The following is a 19715-nucleotide window of genomic DNA, read 5'->3' as shown; positions in this document are numbered from 1 at the left end:
GGCACCTCCCCCTCTGCCTGGGACGACTCTTGGTGGCCAGAAGCCCTTGGAAAAGCACCCATCCCGACGGACCACGCACGGAACCTGGGCGTCATCCTGGATTCCTCACTTTCGATGTACAGACAAGTCAACGCCGTCTCTTCATCCTGCTTCAACATTCTTCGCATGCTCAAAAAAACATTTTGTTGGATCCCCACCGAAACCAGGAAAACGGTCACCCACGCTCTGGTCACGAGCCGTCTGGACTACGGAAACACCCTCTACGCCGGTACTACCGCTAAACTTCAGAAAAAACTCCAACGAATCCAGAACGCCTCAGCCAGGCTCATATTAGACATCCCGCGTAAAGAACATATCTCTGGTCACCTGAAAAACCTTCACTGGCTCCCCGTCAATAAGAGGATCACTTTCCGGCTCCTAACCCACGCACACAAAGCACTCTACGAAATCGGACCCGAATGCCTCAACACACGACTGTCCTTCTACACCCCCTCCCGCCAGCTACGATCATCCAACCAAGCCCTTGCCACTGTACCTCGCATCAACAAAACCACCATGGGAGGTAGATCCTTCTCCTACCTGGCAGCTAAAACCTGGAACTCACTTCCCACTTACCTTCGCCTTACTCAGAACCACCTAGCATTCAGAAAGCAACTTAAAACGTGGATATTTGACAAGTAATTCCCCACCCCTCTTCAAGCGCCTTGAGACCCTCTGGGTATGTAGCGCACTATATAAATTTTTTGACTTGACTTGACTTGACTTGCTAGGTCTACCACACTGTCCACCTTCGCTGCCCTCAATGCTCCTGTCCTGAAGGTCCTCGGTGTCATTGAAGTCAGCTGATTAGGAACATGGCGGCCATTGTGCTCACCACACAGCCAACCAAGCCATATGATTCTGTCTTGTGCAGTGGGAGACTGCAGCCCAGGGGACGACGATCCCTGGGGCTCCCGGCAGTCCTCAATGCATCGCTGGGCATCCCCCGCCACCAGCGTCCAGCAGACTTCAGTTCCAGGGGTTCGATGCACGGTGACTGGACCTATAAATCCAGGGATGTTGGTGGGCAGGAGGGTGATGGGTGGAAGGGTTAAACAGGGATATTGAACCTTTCTAGTGATCCCCAACCCAGAGCTCGCTAGAGTAGCTCATGTCCGGTTTAGAAACCATACAATGCTCTTACAGTATTATTTTACAATATTGTTCTCGCTGTACGCATTATACTTTGCAGACTGCCTTACAATTGTAGCAGTTCACATTTCTTGCATGAGAAAGAAGACTGTTCAATAAAACCTTTTATTGAAAACTCTATTTTTCTGCATCTCTGCAGAAACGAAGCATGCACGAGTGACTGAGTGAAATACTTATCTATTGTTTCCACAACTCAAGAGATACATTTCTTATTCTTGGGAAACAAAGTTGTCTTGTTTATGCGTTTGTCAGAAACTAATCCCTTCTTGTGAATTCGAAAACGTTTCTAGTGACCTCTGAGCTAGCTGGCACTCACTATTAAGTTTAATATATTTGATAGAGACCTAGTCGACCTCAGTCCTACGTCTAATCCATAGGATATATTATTCCAATGCGCAGAGCCCATCGGGAATATAGGAACTACACTACACTAGACCTTTTTTCTGACATCGTGTGGCCAACTCAGATGCTATGGTCACTTTGTCACTGCTGATCAGTGTCAAAGTGCAAGTGCTCCCTGTGTAATGTGTATTGGTAATTGGTTGTCCATGATTGGTATGTATGCCTTACTAGTAAAGTCCCTACTAAAGTGCACTATGTGTGCCAGGGCTGGTAATGTAAACGCTACTAGTGTGCCTGCAGCACTTATTGTGCCACCCACACCATCACCTGCAGTACCTGCGCGCAGTTTGTTAAACTGATATGTTGTCCAGACAAGTGCTCCCACTTTCCCTGACTTCCCTTTTTATGCACATCAGACACCCCGACGGTAGGTCCAAGGTACCCCCCTGGGCAGGGTGCAGTGTATGTGAAAGGTAGGACAAGTACTAAGGTATGCACCATGTGAAATACTCTCCATTTTGTTTTTCACTGTTGAAAGGCCATCTTGCCCATAGTACAGAATGGGAAAGGCTGTGTAATATGTTTCCAGCCTATCCCCCATAGGCTTAAGATGGAGAGGGGAATTTTAGTATGCCTGAACTCACAATTATATAACACATCTTTTTGTGAAGGTGGTTTTTGCATTGTGTGTTTAGAAACCACACTTTTAGAAGTGACTTTTTTTTTAGTTTCTGTGTGTCTCTGCCGGGTTGTATATTAACTGTCTGGATTTAAATGTGATAGGATCTGGAGAATGTCTTGACCAAGGGGAGGCGGTGAGACAGCAACATGCGTAGTTTCAGCTGGAGTGTTGGGGGGGAGGAGTTGCCCCGGGAGGTAAAGAGGCACAATGCCTGCCGAGTGATTAAGGATCCAGACCCCCACAATCAAAGGAAGAAGGTGTAATTGGCAGGGAGACACCTAGAACTTGGTTGGACAGGGGTCAGTGCCCCCTGAAAACAAAGACATTTAGAGGTATAACTATGAGAGCTGAAACCCCTGGACTTTGGAATGGAACTGAGCAAGACTGTACAGGAATGGAACTGTTCAAGAATGTAAGTGATTGAAATAACTTTGTGGTCAAGAGGAACCTCTGCTAAGGATGAAACAGCTGAAGAGACTGAAGGAAAGGACTGACCCTTGCGGTGTGTTTTGGGGCTGGCCTGCAGTTTGATGATTTAAACAAGGAAGAGGCTAAATAGACATTGCTGTGTCCCCTGCTTGAAAGAACTTTGCTGTGTGCAGTGTCCTGAAGTAGCTTACTCCCAAGCGCCTGAGGAGAGCTGGCTACCTGTTGTGGAATCTCAGGAACACAAACATTGCCAGGTGTGTCTCAGCAACGCAGTGTGATTGTGCTTTTTGCAGCCTGAGACCCTCGTGAGAATTGCCCTGTGATAGTGGGCATCAGGAGTCAAAGTGAGCCTCAGGGACTCTAGGTGGGTTTGCTTTGTGCAGCCGGAGACCTTTGTTCAGATCGTCCTGTGATAGTGTGCACCCAGAATCCAAGTGAGTCTCAGCGATGCTGTGTGTGTGTGCTTTGTACAGCCTGAGACCTTCAGGAGGACTACTCTGTGATCGTGTGCACCCGGAAGTCAAGTGTGTCTCAGCGATGCTGTGTGCGTGTGATTTTTGCAGCCTGAGGTCCTCGTAAGAATTGCCCTGTGATTGTGGTCACCAGGAGGCAAAGTGAGTCTCAGTGACTCTGTGTGCGTGTGCTTTTTGCAGCCTGAGACCTTCGTGAGGTTTATCCTGTGATCGTGAGTACCCGGAATCCAAGTGAATCTCAGTGACGCTGTGTGTGTGTGCTTTTCGCAGCCTGGGACCTTCGTGAGGAGTACCCTGTGACTGTGTACACTGGGAGCTCTAGTGAGTCCCAGCGACGCTGTGTGCATTTGCCGTTTTGAAGCCGCAAATCTTCGTCATTGCCATTTGCCCGGACCGACATCCCCAGTGGAGCGGTGCCACCCGTCCGAGCCCGTCTTTGCCAAGGACAGACCTCGAACCAACTTGGGATGGACGGAATTTGCGTAATCACATTACGCCAATCTCCGCGAAACGGTAAAAAATCTCAGCGAACATGCAGAAATTCTGCAAACACGCGGAATTGATTGTTTGTGATGCTTTTTTACTGTTTGCAATTGCTGTTTGCATGCTCTGTGGGAAATATCTTGCGAACACGAGCAAGTAAAACATATTGCGAAGTCCCAGAACGCAGAATTTTGGGTAATTTTGCGACCTCCGTGGAACGCAAAATTACCCAAATTCTGAAAATTACGTGAGCGGAACGGACTTTACCACCCAGGACTAGAACCAAACCCATCTGGGGACTGGAGTTCCCCTGCCAAACTCAACGAAGCCACATTGGAGGCCCATGTCACGAGGAGAGGAGAGGAAAGTGACATCGCGCCCCTCAGGTAATGCTCAGCGAGCATGCATGTGCCGCCACCTGGGGCATGGTGTGGGTTCAGAGAGAACGCTCTTGGCCTTTTCCATTGTCGCAGCGTGAGCCTCCTCTGAAGTCCGTATTAGGTCCCGTAATTGCCAAGGAGTGGCTGTCGGGGCCAGAGTGCGGAGCTACACTTTGTTTTACACCGTACCCATGTTGGGGGCCTATTTTGGCAGTAGCTGACTGCAAATCTCACAAAATGACGAAAGCCACTCCGAAATTTTAACCAAAAGACTAGGTGCCTCTTAGACTCTGAGAGGGTGTCACAACAATTCCAAATATATTCTAGAGTCCTACTCAATACAAAAACCATACTTAGATTTCAACTTCAGCACGAAGGCAATATCATCTTTCTTATGCTTTAGCCTCCTCTACCTTTTTATCAGTTTGACACATGATGGAAAACCCCTCACGATTAAACAGAAAGTGCCATCTTTGCAGCTGGGAGAGGTAAACACTGGAACACATTATCTGTTTATGTCCTGAGTTACTGGACATTCGCAAGAATCTACTGAATCTACTGAAACATGAAACAACCATTATTACGCGGTCTTAACCACGCATGACCATTACCGCTTTCAAGGACCGACTAGATAACAACGCCCACAACAGCAAGGAATTATTCAACATCGTCAAGGAATTTACCAATCCCTCGGCCAACTCCAACGACATCACCCCCTCTCAAGCCCTCTGCGACTCCCTAGCCTCATTCTTCCACAACAAAATTGCAGTCATCCACAACAGCTTCGACAACCAACCCGAAGACCTACCCACCCATCCCCCTGCAGGACCCCCACCTCCCTTGAACACCCTCAATAACTGGAAGCCAATCTCCACTGAGGACACCATCTGTCTGATGAACTCTATCCACTCAGGATCCCCCACAGACCCATGCCCTCACCACATCTTTAACAAAGCAGACTCCATCATAGCACCGCACCTCCGAGACGTCATCAACTGCTCCCTCGACTCCGCAACCTTCCCGGAAAGCTGGAAACATGCCGAACTCAGCGCCCTCCTGAAGAAACCCACAGCTGACCCCACCGAACTCAAAAACTACCGCCCCATCTCGCTCCTTCCATTCCCGGCCAAAGTCATCGAGAAAGCGGTCAACAACCAGCTCGCCGCCTTCCTCGAAACTAACAAATCCCTCGACCCCTCACAATCCGGCTTCCGAGCCAAGCACAGCACTGAAACTGCCCTCATCGCAGCAACAGACGACATTCGAACTCTCCTGGACAATGGAGACACAGTCGCCCTCATCCTCCTTGACCTCTCCGCAGCCTTCGACACAGTCTGACATAGCACCCTTCTACAGCGCCTCAGAAACATCGGAATACAAGGAAAAGCACTGGAATGGATCACCTCGTTCCTCACCGGAAGAACCCAGAGAGTCCGCCTCCCACCATTCATCTCAGAGGCCACTGAAGTCATCTGCGGCGTACCCCAAGGGTCCTCACTCAGTCCCACCCTTTTCAACGTATACATGAGCCCCCTCGCGGCCATCGCACGCCAACATAACCTCAACATCATCTCCTACGCAGATGACACTCAACCGATCCTATCACTAACCAATGACCCTAGTACCGCCAAAACTAACCTACACGAAGGAATGAAAGAAGTAGCTGAATGGATGAAACACAGCCGTCTGAAACTGAACTCAGATAAAACAGAAGTCCTTATCTTAGGCACCTCCCCCTCTGCCTGGGACGACTCTTGGTGGCCAGAAGCCCTTGGAAAAGCACCCATCCCGACGGACCACGCACGGAACCTGGGCGTCATCCTGGATTCCTCACTTTCGATGTACAGACAAGTCAACGCCGTCTCTTCATCCTGCTTCAACATTCTTCGCATGCTCAAAAAAACATTTTGTTGGATCCCCACCGAAACCAGGAAAACGGTCACCCACGCTCTGGTCACGAGCCGTCTGGACTACGGAAACACCCTCTACGCCGGTACTACCGCTAAACTTCAGAAAAAACTCCAACGAATCCAGAACGCCTCAGCCAGGCTCATATTAGACATCCCGCGTAAAGAACATATCTCTGGTCACCTGAAAAACCTTCACTGGCTCCCCGTCAATAAGAGGATCACTTTCCGGCTCCTAACCCACGCACACAAAGCACTCTACGAAATCGGACCCGAATGCCTCAACACACGACTGTCCTTCTACACCCCCTCCCGCCAGCTACGATCATCCAACCAAGCCCTTGCCACTGTACCTCGCATCAACAAAACCACCATGGGAGGTAGATCCTTCTCCTACCTGGCAGCTAAAACCTGGAACTCACTTCCCACTTACCTTCGCCTTACTCAGAACCACCTAGCATTCAGAAAGCAACTTAAAACGTGGATATTTGACAAGTAATTCCCCACCCCTCTTCAAGCGCCTTGAGACCCTCTGGGTATGTAGCGCACTATATAAATTTTTTGACTTGACTTGACTTGACTTGCTAGGTCTACCACACTGTCCACCTTCGCTGCCCTCAATGCTCCTGTCCTGAAGGTCCTCGGTGTCATTGAAGTCAGCTGATTAGGAACATGGCGGCCATTGTGCTCACCACACAGCCAACCAAGCCATATGATTCTGTCTTGTGCAGTGGGAGACTGCAGCCCAGGGGACGACGATCCCTGGGGCTCCCGGCAGTCCTCAATGCATCGCTGGGCATCCCCCGCCACCAGCGTCCAGCAGACTTCAGTTCCAGGGGTTCGATGCACGGTGACTGGACCTATAAATCCAGGGATGTTGGTGGGCAGGAGGGTGATGGGTGGAAGGGTTAAACAGGGATATTGAACCTTTCTAGTGATCCCCAACCCAGAGCTCGCTAGAGTAGCTCATGTCCGGTTTAGAAACCATACAATGCTCTTACAGTATTATTTTACAATATTGTTCTCGCTGTACGCATTATACTTTGCAGACTGCCTTACAATTGTAGCAGTTCACATTTCTTGCATGAGAAAGAAGACTGTTCAATAAAACCTTTTATTGAAAACTCTATTTTTCTGCATCTCTGCAGAAACGAAGCATGCACGAGTGACTGAGTGAAATACTTATCTATTGTTTCCACAACTCAAGAGATACATTTCTTATTCTTGGGAAACAAAGTTGTCTTGTTTATGCGTTTGTCAGAAACTAATCCCTTCTTGTGAATTCGAAAACGTTTCTAGTGACCTCTGAGCTAGCTGGCACTCACTATTAAGTTTAATATATTTGATAGAGACCTAGTCGACCTCAGTCCTACGTCTAATCCATAGGATATATTATTCCAATGCGCAGAGCCCATCGGGAATATAGGAACTACACTACACTAGACCTTTTTTCTGACATCGTGTGGCCAACTCAGATGCTATGGTCACTTTGTCACTGCTGATCAGTGTCAAAGTGCAAGTGCTCCCTGTGTAATGTGTATTGGTAATTGGTTGTCCATGATTGGTATGTATGCCTTACTAGTAAAGTCCCTACTAAAGTGCACTATGTGTGCCAGGGCTGGTAATGTAAACGCTACTAGTGTGCCTGCAGCACTTATTGTGCCACCCACACCATCACCTGCAGTACCTGCGCGCAGTTTGTTAAACTGATATGTTGTCCAGACAAGTGCGCCCACTTTCCCTGACTTCCCTTTTTATGCACATCAGACACCCCGACGGTAGGTCCAAGGTACCCCCCTGGGCAGGGTGCAGTGTATGTGAAAGGTAGGACAAGTACTAAGGTATGCACCATGTGAAATACTCTCCATTTTGTTTTTCACTGTTGAAAGGCCATCTTGCCCATAGTACAGAATGGGAAAGGCTGTGTAATATGTTTCCAGCCTATCCCCCATAGGCTTAAGATGGAGAGGGGAATTTTAGTATGCCTGAACTCACAATTATATAACACATCTTTTTGTGAAGGTGGTTTTTGCATTGTGTGTTTAGAAACCACACTTTTAGAAGTGACTTTTTTTTTAGTTTCTGTGTGTCTCTGCCGGGTTGTATATTAACTGTCTGGATTTAAATGTGATAGGATCTGGAGAATGTCTTGACCAAGGGGAGGCGGTGAGACAGCAACATGCGTAGTTTCAGCTGGAGTGTTGGGGGGGAGGAGTTGCCCCGGGAGGTAAAGAGGCACAATGCCTGCCGAGTGATTAAGGATTCAGACCCCCACAATCAAAGGAAGAAGGTGTAATTGGCAGGGAGACACCTAGAACTTGGTTGGACAGGGGTCAGTGCCCCCTGAAAACAAAGACATTTAGAGGTATAACTATGAGAGCTGAAACCCCTGGACTTTGGAATGGAACTGAGCAAGACTGTACAGGAATGGAACTGTTCAAGAATGTAAGTGATTGAAATAACTTTGTGGTCAAGAGGAACCTCTGCTAAGGATGAAACAGCTGAAGAGACTGAAGGAAAGGACTGACCCTTGCGGTGTGTTCTGGGGCTGGCCTGCAGTTTGATGATTTAAACAAGGAAGAGGCTAAATAGACATTGCTGTGTCCCCTGCTTGAAAGAACTTTGCTGTGTGCAGTGTCCTGAAGTAGCTTACTCCCAAGCGCCTGAGGAGAGCTGGCTACCTGTTGTGGAATCTCAGGAACACAAACATTGCCAGGTGTGTCTCAGCAACGCAGTGTGATTGTGCTTTTTGCAGCCTGAGACCCTCGTGAGAATTGCCCTGTGATAGTGGGCATCAGGAGTCAAAGTGAGCCTCAGGGACTCTAGGTGGGTTTGCTTTGTGCAGCCGGAGACCTTTGTTCAGATCGTCCTGTGATAGTGTGCACCCAGAATCCAAGTGAGTCTCAGCGATGCTGTGTGTGTGTGCTTTGTACAGCCTGAGACCTTCAGGAGGACTACTCTGTGATCGTGTGCACCCGGAAGTCAAGTGTGTCTCAGCGATGCTGTGTGCGTGTGATTTTTGCAGCCTGAGGTCCTCGTAAGAATTGCCCTGTGATTGTGGTCACCAGGAGGCAAAGTGAGTCTCAGTGACTCTGTGTGCGTGTGCTTTTTGCAGCCTGAGACCTTCGTGAGGTTTATCCTGTGATCGTGAGTACCCGGAATCCAAGTGAATCTCAGTGACGCTGTGTGTGTGTGCTTTTCGCAGCCTGGGACCTTCGTGAGGAGTACCCTGTGACTGTGTACACTGGGAGCTCTAGTGAGTCCCAGCGACGCTGTGTGCATTTGCCGTTTTGAAGCCGCAAATCTTCGTCATTGCCATTTGCCCGGACCGACATCCCCAGTGGAGCGGTGCCACCCGTCCGAGCCCGTCTTTGCCAAGGACAGACCTCGAACCAACTTGGGATGGACGGAATTTGCGTAATCACATTACGCCAATCTCCGCGAAACGGTAAAAAATCTCAGCGAACATGCAGAAATTCTGCAAACACGCGGAATTGATTGTTTGTGATGCTTTTTTACTGTTTGCAATTGCTGTTTGCATGCTCTGTGGGAAATATCTTGCGAACACGAGCAAGTAAAACATATTGCGAAGTCCCAGAACGCAGAATTTTGGGTAATTTTGCGACCTCCGTGGAACGCAAAATTACCCAAATTCTGAAAATTACGTGAGCGGAACGGACTTTACCACCCAGGACTAGAACCAAACCCATCTGGGGACTGGAGTTCCCCTGCCAAACTCAACGAAGCCACATTGGAGGCCCATGTCACGAGGAGAGGAGAGGAAAGTGACATCGCGCCCCTCAGGTAATGCTCAGCGAGCATGCATGTGCCGCCACCTGGGGCGTGGTGTGGGTTCAGAGAGAACGCTCTTGGCCTTTTCCATTGTCGCAGCGTGAGCCTCCTCTGAAGTCCGTATTAGGTCCCGTAATTGCCAAGGAGTGGCTGTCGGGGCCAGAGTGCGGAGCTACACTTTGTTTTACACCGTACCCATGTTGGGGGCCTATTTTGGCAGTAGCTGACTGCAAATCTCACAAAATGACGAAAGCCACTCCGAAATTTTAACCAAAAGACTAGGTGCCTCTTAGACTCTGAGAGGGTGTCACAACAATTCCAAATATATTCTAGAGTCCTACTCAATACAAAAACCATACTTAGATTTCAACTTCAGCACGAAGGCAATATCATCTTTCTTATGCTTTAGCCTCCTCTACCTTTTTATCAGTTTGACACATGATGGAAAACCCCTCACGATTAAACAGAAAGTGCCATCTTTGCAGCTGGGAGAGGTAAACACTGGAACACATTATCTGTTTATGTCCTGAGTTACTGGACATTCGCAAGAATCTACTGAATCTACTGAAACATGAAACAACCATTATTACGCGGTCTTAACCACGCATGACCATTACCAGGAATACTGGGCCTTTACTAGGCATGTCAGTAACTGCAAAGTTTTTACCACGATAATGCCGTGGTAAAAGCATGTTTGTAGTAATGGATGGTAATGGTTATGGGTTAGGAACTCATGGCCGGGTGGGGTACTGCGGAAGGGGACACAGCTTTAGGGATCAGGGCCAAGAAAATAGACAGATGTAGGGTTCAGGGCCGTAATGGTCATGGGTTAGGAACTCAGGTCCAGATGGGGGACCGTGGCAGGCGTGGTGGTTTTAGGGATCAGGGCCAAGCAAAGGGACAGATTTACAAGCCCCTTGCACCACTTTTGCATCACTTTCATCATGGGAAAAGAAATGCAAAAGTGGCGCAAGGGGCTTGTAAATCTGCCTTTTAGGGTTTAGGGCCATTATGGTCATGGGTTAGGAACTCAGGGCTGGGTGTGGGATTGTGGCAGGGGACGTAGCTTTAAGAATGAGGGCCAAGAATTGGGACAGACGTAGGGGTCAAGGCCTTAATGGTCATGGGTTAGGAACTCAGGGCCGGACGAGGGAATGCAGCAGGGATGGCAGTTTTAGGGATCAGGGCTAAGCAAAGGGAAAGACTTAGCGTTCAGTGCCATAATGGTCATGGGATAGGAACTCAGGGCTGGGCAGGCAACTGCGGCATGGGTGGTGGTTTTAGGGATCAGGGCCAAGCAAAGGGACAAACTTAGGGTTCAGCTCTGTAATGGTCTTGGGATAGGAATTCACGGCCGGGTGGAGGACTGTGGCAGGGGTATTGGCTTTAGAAATCACGCCAAGGAAAAGTTTAGACTTAGGGTTCAGGGCTGGGCAAGGGGCCTGCGGGTGGGATGGCAGCTTTAGGATTTAGGGCCAAGAAAAGGGACAGGCTTAGGGTTCAGGGTAGAGGACTAGGGGTTGAGGCAGGAGGCGGTTTTAGGGGTCAGGGCCAGGTGCAGCCATACCACACAGCTTTCAACTCACCTCTGCTTCTCAGGCTCCATCAGGATTTCCCTTGGACTGCCGGACTTAGGGTTAAAAATGGACAGGGTGCTGCAGTAGGAAAAGGTTTTCTCTTGTTCTAGCCTCTCTGTCTCGTCAGAAAATGGAAGTCCGTTCACACAGTGTCTATTTAGCACTGTGAACGGATCACGTGGGGAGAAACAGCAAAAAATCTGGAACAATCATGCCAGTGTGTCGCAACGGCACGCATGCCATTACAAAGGTAATGCCTTTACGACACATGTTAATTGAGCACCTAATGGCTCTTACCAAGCATGCCTTTATGACAATATTATCGTGGTAAAGACATGCGTGGTAAAGGCAAATACGTTGCAAAAATTATTGTGCAAAATGCAAGCGTGGTAATGACGCACTTGTTGTACGGGTAGCAATGTAAAGGGGGCGTGGTATTGGTATGCGTGGTTTCGTCATACAATCTACTGAAAGTGACTTTTATTATGAAAGGCATAAGAAAAATATGTGAGTCAATTTATTCTGTTTTAGGGGCTCTTCACCAAAACAAGTGGGACAGGCAGGGACATTTTGTAACTTTAGCAATAAGAGGTGTGAATGTAAATATTTGATGACTTAAATATGGGGACAATTAAAACAAAAGAAATTCATTTTTATTTTTTATTGTATATATTTTTTAATTTGGGTGGATTTACTATATTTAAAAGTTCTTTATATATTGTATATGGTTTTAAGTAACTGGAACAATAAAATATGATCTGATCCAATCAATAGGTTAAAAGGGGGCCAGATTTAGTCAGGTGTACTCTTAGCACAAGTAAACGTGCCACAGCATCACTTAGTAGATGACTAATTCTAATACGTTTTTTTTGTGCAGAAATGAATCGGTCAAAATGTGGCCCAGTTCCCTGAATTGCATGGGATCTAGAAGTGCACCAGTCATAAGTGCTAAAGATATACTCCGTGAGTGGAGCGGCATAAAGCAGTGTACTTCATATCTAGTGAGAAAGCCTAGATCTCAATGGAACAAAATTTATGTAATAAAGGAAATATTTAGTTGAACTCTTTAAAAGTAGGGTACAGCTCATAAACCAGACCAGATGGCCTGAAGTGTGTCTAATATATGAGATCTGATTTTTAACATAATATTCATTTAAATTATGTAACTGGGACAGTATATACTTAATTTCAAGTTAGAGACTGCATGAATTACTCTCATCAAAAGTAGGTTTGAAGCTGTAAACTTTGGAATACAAATATCACAACACAGATCTAACAAGCATCTGTTATGTGTAAATGGCATTTAAAAAGTGAACAAAGCTTACTCTTTACCTTCCATTGTTATTTCCATTGTTCGTCAATGAATTCCCAACAAGAATGTCTGTCCCCTTCAACCTTTCCGAAAAGCCTTCTCTGAGGGTGATAGCAATGTCATAAACTTTATATTTTCTCAATAAATCCACCCTCCACCAAGGACCATAGTCATAATCTGTAAGGGTGCAGGATCCATGGGAAAAATTAGAATCCTGATTTCCATCTATTGCGTTGATTGCATGTGACAGGTAACCTTTGTCAATGTATGCTCCACCAAGAATACTTGACTGGGTTGCTCGACCACCAAGAGCCACATTTTCACCTGAAAGTAGACAAGGGCATTAGGTTTAGAAGAGGCCTGTAGGAGTTATGTCACTAGTATAATACCCAGCGCTAAAACATGTTTATCTAATAGCATAGTTATTCATTAATACATTTACCAGGTACACAAAGGTGTTTAGAAATCAGTGCCCCTATACTAGAGGTTTTTACATCATAATTACTGCAAACAATTAAAGGCATGCAAAACATGCGTAATTGGCCAAGGTGACCATTCACAAGGAAATATTTACTTGAAAGACTTGAAACACTTTAAAGGCATTGCACACAACACTTGCCACAGATACCTGCACCAACTCTAGTGGTCTCAAGTAACAGTGCATTGAACTCCATCCAAACTGGCCATGCCATGAGACTGCTTCTTATTGCCGCCACATTCGAAATCTCAGGTTAATCATCATTAACCTGAACTCGTGATGCATTTTCCACAACCTCCATACAATGGATTCAAGTATACATCTTTTAGTCTATGAGTAATTATCTCCTAACTATTGTTAGACAAATTATGCATTCACATTTTTGTACTGTATTAACAACATGCAGAATGTGGTTTTACACTCAATTACATATGTACACACAAATATGATACTACTGTCTTTAAAACTACTTTCCCAGTACATATAGAGGCCTATTCTGATTTGGGAAACACCACTCCAAATAGCCATACGGAGCGTTTTTCCCCTACTATTCGTACCCTGCAACGTCCCAGTACGTACGAGGAAGAACAATTTGTACAAGGAGCAGGACTCCATACGAATCGTACAAAGACTGTACAACTCTAATTTTCGCACGAATGTCCTGCGGAACCTGCAGTACGCGACATCCGTACAGTTCGAAGCAGGTTTTCCCCACCCAGCAAGTATGATTCGTGTTGGGTACACACTGTACAACGCTTTGCTTACGGGAGCCCAAAACGTCCGGAGAAGCAGAGTGCACCTCGAAAGAGGTATGGAACGGCCCCCCCGGGTACGGTGCATATACCTTATGATCACAGGGGTACGCACCGTACCCCTGCGATCATGGGGTGTATGCACCGTACGGTGTGTATGTGATTGTGTGGTTGTCCGTACGAATCGCCCTTACCTGACGTGGACCGTACGAATCGCGTCCACATACCCCGGTTCGGATTGTACTCATCGGGTCGTACAGCATGTTTATGAATCGTATGCTTCACTGTGACGGTCCCTGTCGTACGGTTTCACCCTTGCAATTCGTACGGTTCGCGACTAATCAGATGGATGGATGGATGGATATGCAATTCGGACAGACGTGTACTATTCGTACGGAGAGGGCTCCGGATACGATTCGGGCGGACGCTTTTTTTCCCAAATCGGCATCGGCCCCATAGAGAGTGTTTTCCAGACCTTTGCTAAACAGGCCTCAATTTGGGCCTAGCAATCATATTGTTCAAATTGGATGCCTTTTCCCTGCACGTTTCACTATCTGTCATTTCTGCAGTAGACAGTCAAGCAGAATCATGTTTGTTTATTTCCAGGGGTATTTTTTTCCTGGTCTCGGTGAACGCTCCAGTGCCTATTCTCCAAATGTAACTTTAATTCAAAGTTGTTCCATTAGCTCACTGTATACTCTTCATTCATATTAACATGCTGTTTATGGATCTAGTTTACCCCACAATGTTCGGATGGCATTAGAATAGAGTTTTCAGAATCGATATTCATGTGGCGTGGATAGTACTTAGGGTCTATGACAATATGACACTTAATAAAGCTGTGCTCTGATTAACAGAGAAAGCAACACATTTAAGCATACCATGATGATTCAGGAGTTTTAGTGATTTCCAATTTGAAGATAATAATCAAAAACACTTGATTTTGGGAGTCTGAGAGAGCCTTCCTGAATGCTACTTGGGAGGCTGTCTGTTTCTCTCTTGAATTTGCTGCCCACTTAGAATATTTCTGATTTGCACACTTCTCTTTAATGCCATATTTTGTGAGATCCTTCATGGCGATTAGTAGAAGTTTTTGAGCGGGCTATTTTAATTTATTGTGCTGTGTTGGGATGAGGCTTGCCTCTGGAACACATTAACTCTTAATATTGAGGTTTAACAGTGTCTCCAATTCATCAGATTGTTGGTGTTCTGTGAAGGTAAAATTTTGAGGGCTAAAATTGCAGGGTCCCCTGCACCCACAAATTTGTGGTAGCAGAGGAGTGTTGAGAATTAAGAAAACGTCCTTTCTTCTTTAGAACTTTCCCTTTTTGCCCTGTCCCTAGTCACAGCGGATGCTCCTAGTAGATTTTGCTGTGTTCTTGGTTTCGGGTGCTGCTCCTGAATAAGTCGGATTATAAATATGTATAGAGTCACACAATTCTAGTGGTATTTGGTGACTGGGAGTGTTCCAGTGTGGCACTGAATATTTCGGTCTTTGCTAAGTTATGGATTGTTATGCTGTGAGTGAGGTATTTGATTATGCGATGTTGATTCTGGGTTCAATTGGTGGTTTGATTACTGTGATTTTGATGTACTATTCTTATTTGTGATATACATCAGAGACGTTTTGGTTAATAATGTGTTGGTTTGAATATCGAATTTGCCGAAATCCAAAATCTCAAGATACTATTGTTGAAGTTATGAATTAATAAGTTTTCCTTTTCAGGAGTTTGTGTGCCTAGCTTAGGTTGGGGACATTTGTCCTTTGGTGCACAAGAGTAAATACACTAGCCAGAAGTGGATTACTGCTGGACAGGAGTCTGCTATACTAGGAATTGAATGTGAAGGTAAGTAGTCAAAATATCAAGTTTTTTATATCGAAATGACCGAATATAGATGTTTTAATATTGATAGTTAAAAATATTGAATGTTTAATATCAACATTATAAATATAGTTTTTTGAATGTGTATATTGATATCGAAGTTAAAAATATCGAATGTAAAAATATTGTTGTGTAAAAATATCGATAATGTGAAGTTTTAAGTAAAAAAAATTTTATGTGATTTTTTTATGTGTTTAAAAAATGTACTGTATATTTTTTTTGTTTGCTCAAATTGTACATATAATTTTAGGAGCAGGATGTTGGGTGTATAGAGGATAAGGGTGGGGAGTGTTTTAAAAATGTATATTTGAAATGTAATTTAAAAAAAATATTAAATATTAAATATTAAATTAAACATTTTTTTAAGTTAAATAACTTTTTAAAATAATTTAGGAGTGGGATTTTGGGTTTATAGGGGATAAGGGTGGGGAGTGTTTTAAAAATGTATATTTTAAATGTAAAACTTTTTAATTTGTAATAATTGTAAAAACTATTTTTTAATGTTAAAAACATTCTTTTAAAATAATTTAGGAGCGAGATGTGGGGTTTATAGGGGATAAGGGTGGGGAGTGTTTTAAAAATATAACATTTTTATCATATTTTTCAAAATTTTAATTCTTTTTAAGATAATTTGTAAAAAAAATTTAAATATACATTTTATTGAATTTGCATTGACATTTTAATAATTTGACAATTACATTGAAAAAATTGTTATATTATTTTTTACTTTTTAATAATTTTACAATTAAATTGTACTTTTATCTAAAATATTATATAAATGTTTGAAAAAAAATTGTTGGATTGGGAGGTGTTGTTTATAGGTGATAAGAAAGGGTTGTATTTTTAATAATATATGTTATACAAATAATATTCATTAGAAATTCTAGAAAAAATTTCAAATTTTTTTTTTCAAATGTTGCCTTTTTTGTAACTTTTGGAAAATTACATTTTGGAGTAAGAATTTGAGTTTATAAGGGATAGGGAAATGGACTGAGAAAAATATCATTCATAAGTTATATTTTTAATACATTCCTAAAAAATGTCACCTTTGATAAGGATTGGAATTTTCTGTTTATATGACATCATTATGTTGATTCTTTTAAAAAATACAACATTATTTTAAATATTTTAATTGAATGTTGAATTTGAAAATAATTTGTTAAGTGGAGGGGGAATAGTACATTATTTTAATTAGTGTGCAGCACCTACCCCAATTTAATGTAGACTTGAGTAGGAATAGAAAATTAATTTTAATTAGTGTCCAGCACCTACCCCAATTTATTGTAGACTGGAGTGGGAATAGTGCATTATTTTTAATTAGTGTCCAGCACCTACCCCAATTTAATGTAGACTGGGGTGGGAATAGTAAATTATTGTTATTAGTGTCCAGCACCTACCCCAAATGTATGTAGACTGGAGTGGGAATAGTAAATTAAATTTAATTAGTGTCCAGCACCTACCACACATTTCTGTAGAGTGGAGTGGGCATAGTAAATTCATTTTAATTAGTGTCCAGCACCTACCCCAATTTAATGTACACTGGAGTGGGAATAGTAAATTATTTTTAATTAGTGTCCAGCACCAACCCAAATTTAATGTAGACTGGAGTGGGAATATTAAATTAATTTTAATTAGTGTCCAGCACCTACCACAAATTTCTGTAGACTGGAGTGGGAATGGTAAATTGATTTTAATTAGTGTCCAGCACCTACCCCAATTTAATGTACACTGGAGTGGGAATAGTAAATTATTTTTAATTAGCGTCCAGCACCTACCCCAATTTAATGTAGACTGGAGTGGGAATAGTAAATTATTTTTTATTAGTGTGCAGCACCTACCATAATATAGGGGCCTATTACGATTGTGGTCTTTCCACATCCTCCGGACCGGCGGAAGCCGCCGCTGGCCTGGAGGATGCGGAAAGACAGCAGCGGACCCACCAAAGACCCACCACCCGATTATGATGGCTGGTGGGTCCTGGTTTCCGTCCTCAGCTCTTCCGCCGCGGTTGGCGTACAACCGCGGCGGAAAAGCTCTAATATGGTGGCGGTGTCTATCAGACACCGCCAGTCATATTAGGATGGGCTTTAAAAAGTGCATTTCCGCTGCGGGTTTTCTGCCGTGGAAAAGCGTTGCAGGTCCCCTGGGTGAAGGGGTGGTGGGGGTGCAAATGGGGGGTACCTATGGTACTCCCCTGCATTTGTATGCAGAAATTGGCAGGCACCGCACAGTGCCTGCCACTTTGTGCATACAAATGCAATGTATGCATTTTTACCATTGTGGCGGGTGCAGCTTGAAGCCGCACCCGCCGCAATGGTAAAAATAGAGGATGTGACCGCCAGGGTGGCGGTCATATACTAATTGGACAGGAGGGAACTCCGCAGGCCATGCGAAGGTTCCCTCCTCCTCTATGATCGCGGACTGACTCAAGTCCGTCCGCGATCATAATGGGCCTCTTAATGTAGACTGGAGTGGGAACAGTAAATTAATTTTAATTAGTGTCCAACACCTACCCCAATTTAATGTAGATTGGAGTGCGAATAGTACATTAATTTTACTTAGTTTCCGGCACCTACCCCAATTCAATGTAGAATGGAGTGGCAATAGTAAATTATTTTTTAATTAGTGTCCATCACCCACCCCAATTTAGGAGGTCATTAGGATCGCGGACGGACTTGAGTCCATTCGCGACCCCAGAGTAGGAGGGAACGCCCGCATGGGCTGTGGCATCCCCTCGGTGCAGATTAGGATGTGACCGCCAGGGTAGCGGTCACATCCTCTATCTTTAACATTGCGGCGGGTGCAGCTTCAAGCTTCAATACGAGGAGAGATTTGTTGATAATAACAACCCTTTTAAACACCATATCCTGCAGTGGTTTTGTTACATAGATGACGTGTGGCTCCTGTGGCAGGGGAGCCAGACCAATCTGGCAGCGTTCCACGATTGGCTGAACAGTAGACATGGAGATAATAAATTCTCCATCGCATACAGCAACACAAAGATGACTTTCCTCGATGTCGAAATGACATGCATCAATGGGGAACTTAAATCATCCCTGTATAAAAAGGACACGGATAGAAACACCATCCTGCATCACAAGAGCGCCCATCCCCGCAATCTTAAATCTAATCTCCCCTATGGGCAGTTATTGCGCATTAGGAGAAACTGCTCTCACTTGGAGGACTTCTCATCCCACGCAGAGAGATTCTGCCAGGAAATGAAAGACACAGGGTATCCGAAAAAGCTACTGAAGCACTCTCTCAAAAGAGCGCGCTACACCCCTCGAGAAACCCTTTTACAAACTCGACCAAAACCTGCTCTTGAAAGACTGGTCTGTGTTTCCACTTTCGGACCAGATACTCATAAATTGAGGAAAGCCGTGCTGAGTAACTGGCATTTACTTGCCAACCTTTAATGCTCGTTTCCACGGCCTCTATTTGCGTACAAGAAAAACCAAAGTATAGGGCAACAAATTATGAGGGCGGATGTATCTTTACCCAAAAAGAAAAGTGACTTATTGACTCAATGAAACCTTAAACCAATCACAGGGCATCACAAATGCGGCACCTGCGTTGTGTGCCCCAATACCATTGAAGGCGATGAGTTCCAACACGGGGGGACCAGATGGAAACACAGTGAATTTTCCAACTGTAAGACCAAGAATGTGGTCTATCTAGTCCAATGTCCCATGCGAAAAAATGTATATAGGGAAAACGACACAACAAGCTAACACCCGTGTCTGCCAGCACAGGTCACGGATAAAAAATAAAATTGTGAATGCCCCAATGGTTGACCACTTCTTGATGGAGAAACATGATGCAAATGATCTGAAGTGGACGGTGCTATATACACTTCGATCTCCAAACGGAAATGTGGACGTGGACAGAATGCTTCTTAAAAAAGAAGCATATCTCATCCTCAAATTCAAGAGCGCGCAGAAAGGCCTCAATACTTTGTCTGAAATTTAAAGAGTGTAAAACTATGGAGCTTTGGCGACATGTAGCTACCCTGGCTGTTCTGTTTGTCTCATTCC

At 44.7% G+C, this 19715-nt stretch overlaps 1 protein-coding gene across 1 annotated transcript in view; it reads right to left on the bottom strand.

The window, feature by feature from the left end:
* LOC147709548 (uncharacterized) overlaps window positions 1-19715 on the bottom strand; it is a 572026-nt gene that overhangs the window by 167606 nt on the left and 384705 nt on the right. The window contains exon 4 of the mRNA XM_086926027.1: window positions 12589-12892. Coding sequence (XP_086782153.1) covers window positions 12589-12892 — 304 coding nt within the window. The remainder of the gene's footprint in view (window positions 1-12588; window positions 12893-19715) is intronic.

Source organism: Lissotriton vulgaris, chromosome 6, assembly GCF_964263255.1.
Source record: "Lissotriton vulgaris chromosome 6, aLisVul1.2, whole genome shotgun sequence".
Taxonomy (NCBI): domain Eukaryota; kingdom Metazoa; phylum Chordata; class Amphibia; order Caudata; family Salamandridae; genus Lissotriton; species Lissotriton vulgaris.
The sequence above is the reverse complement of the archived record's forward strand: the minus strand, read 5'-3'. Positions and strand labels throughout refer to the sequence as shown.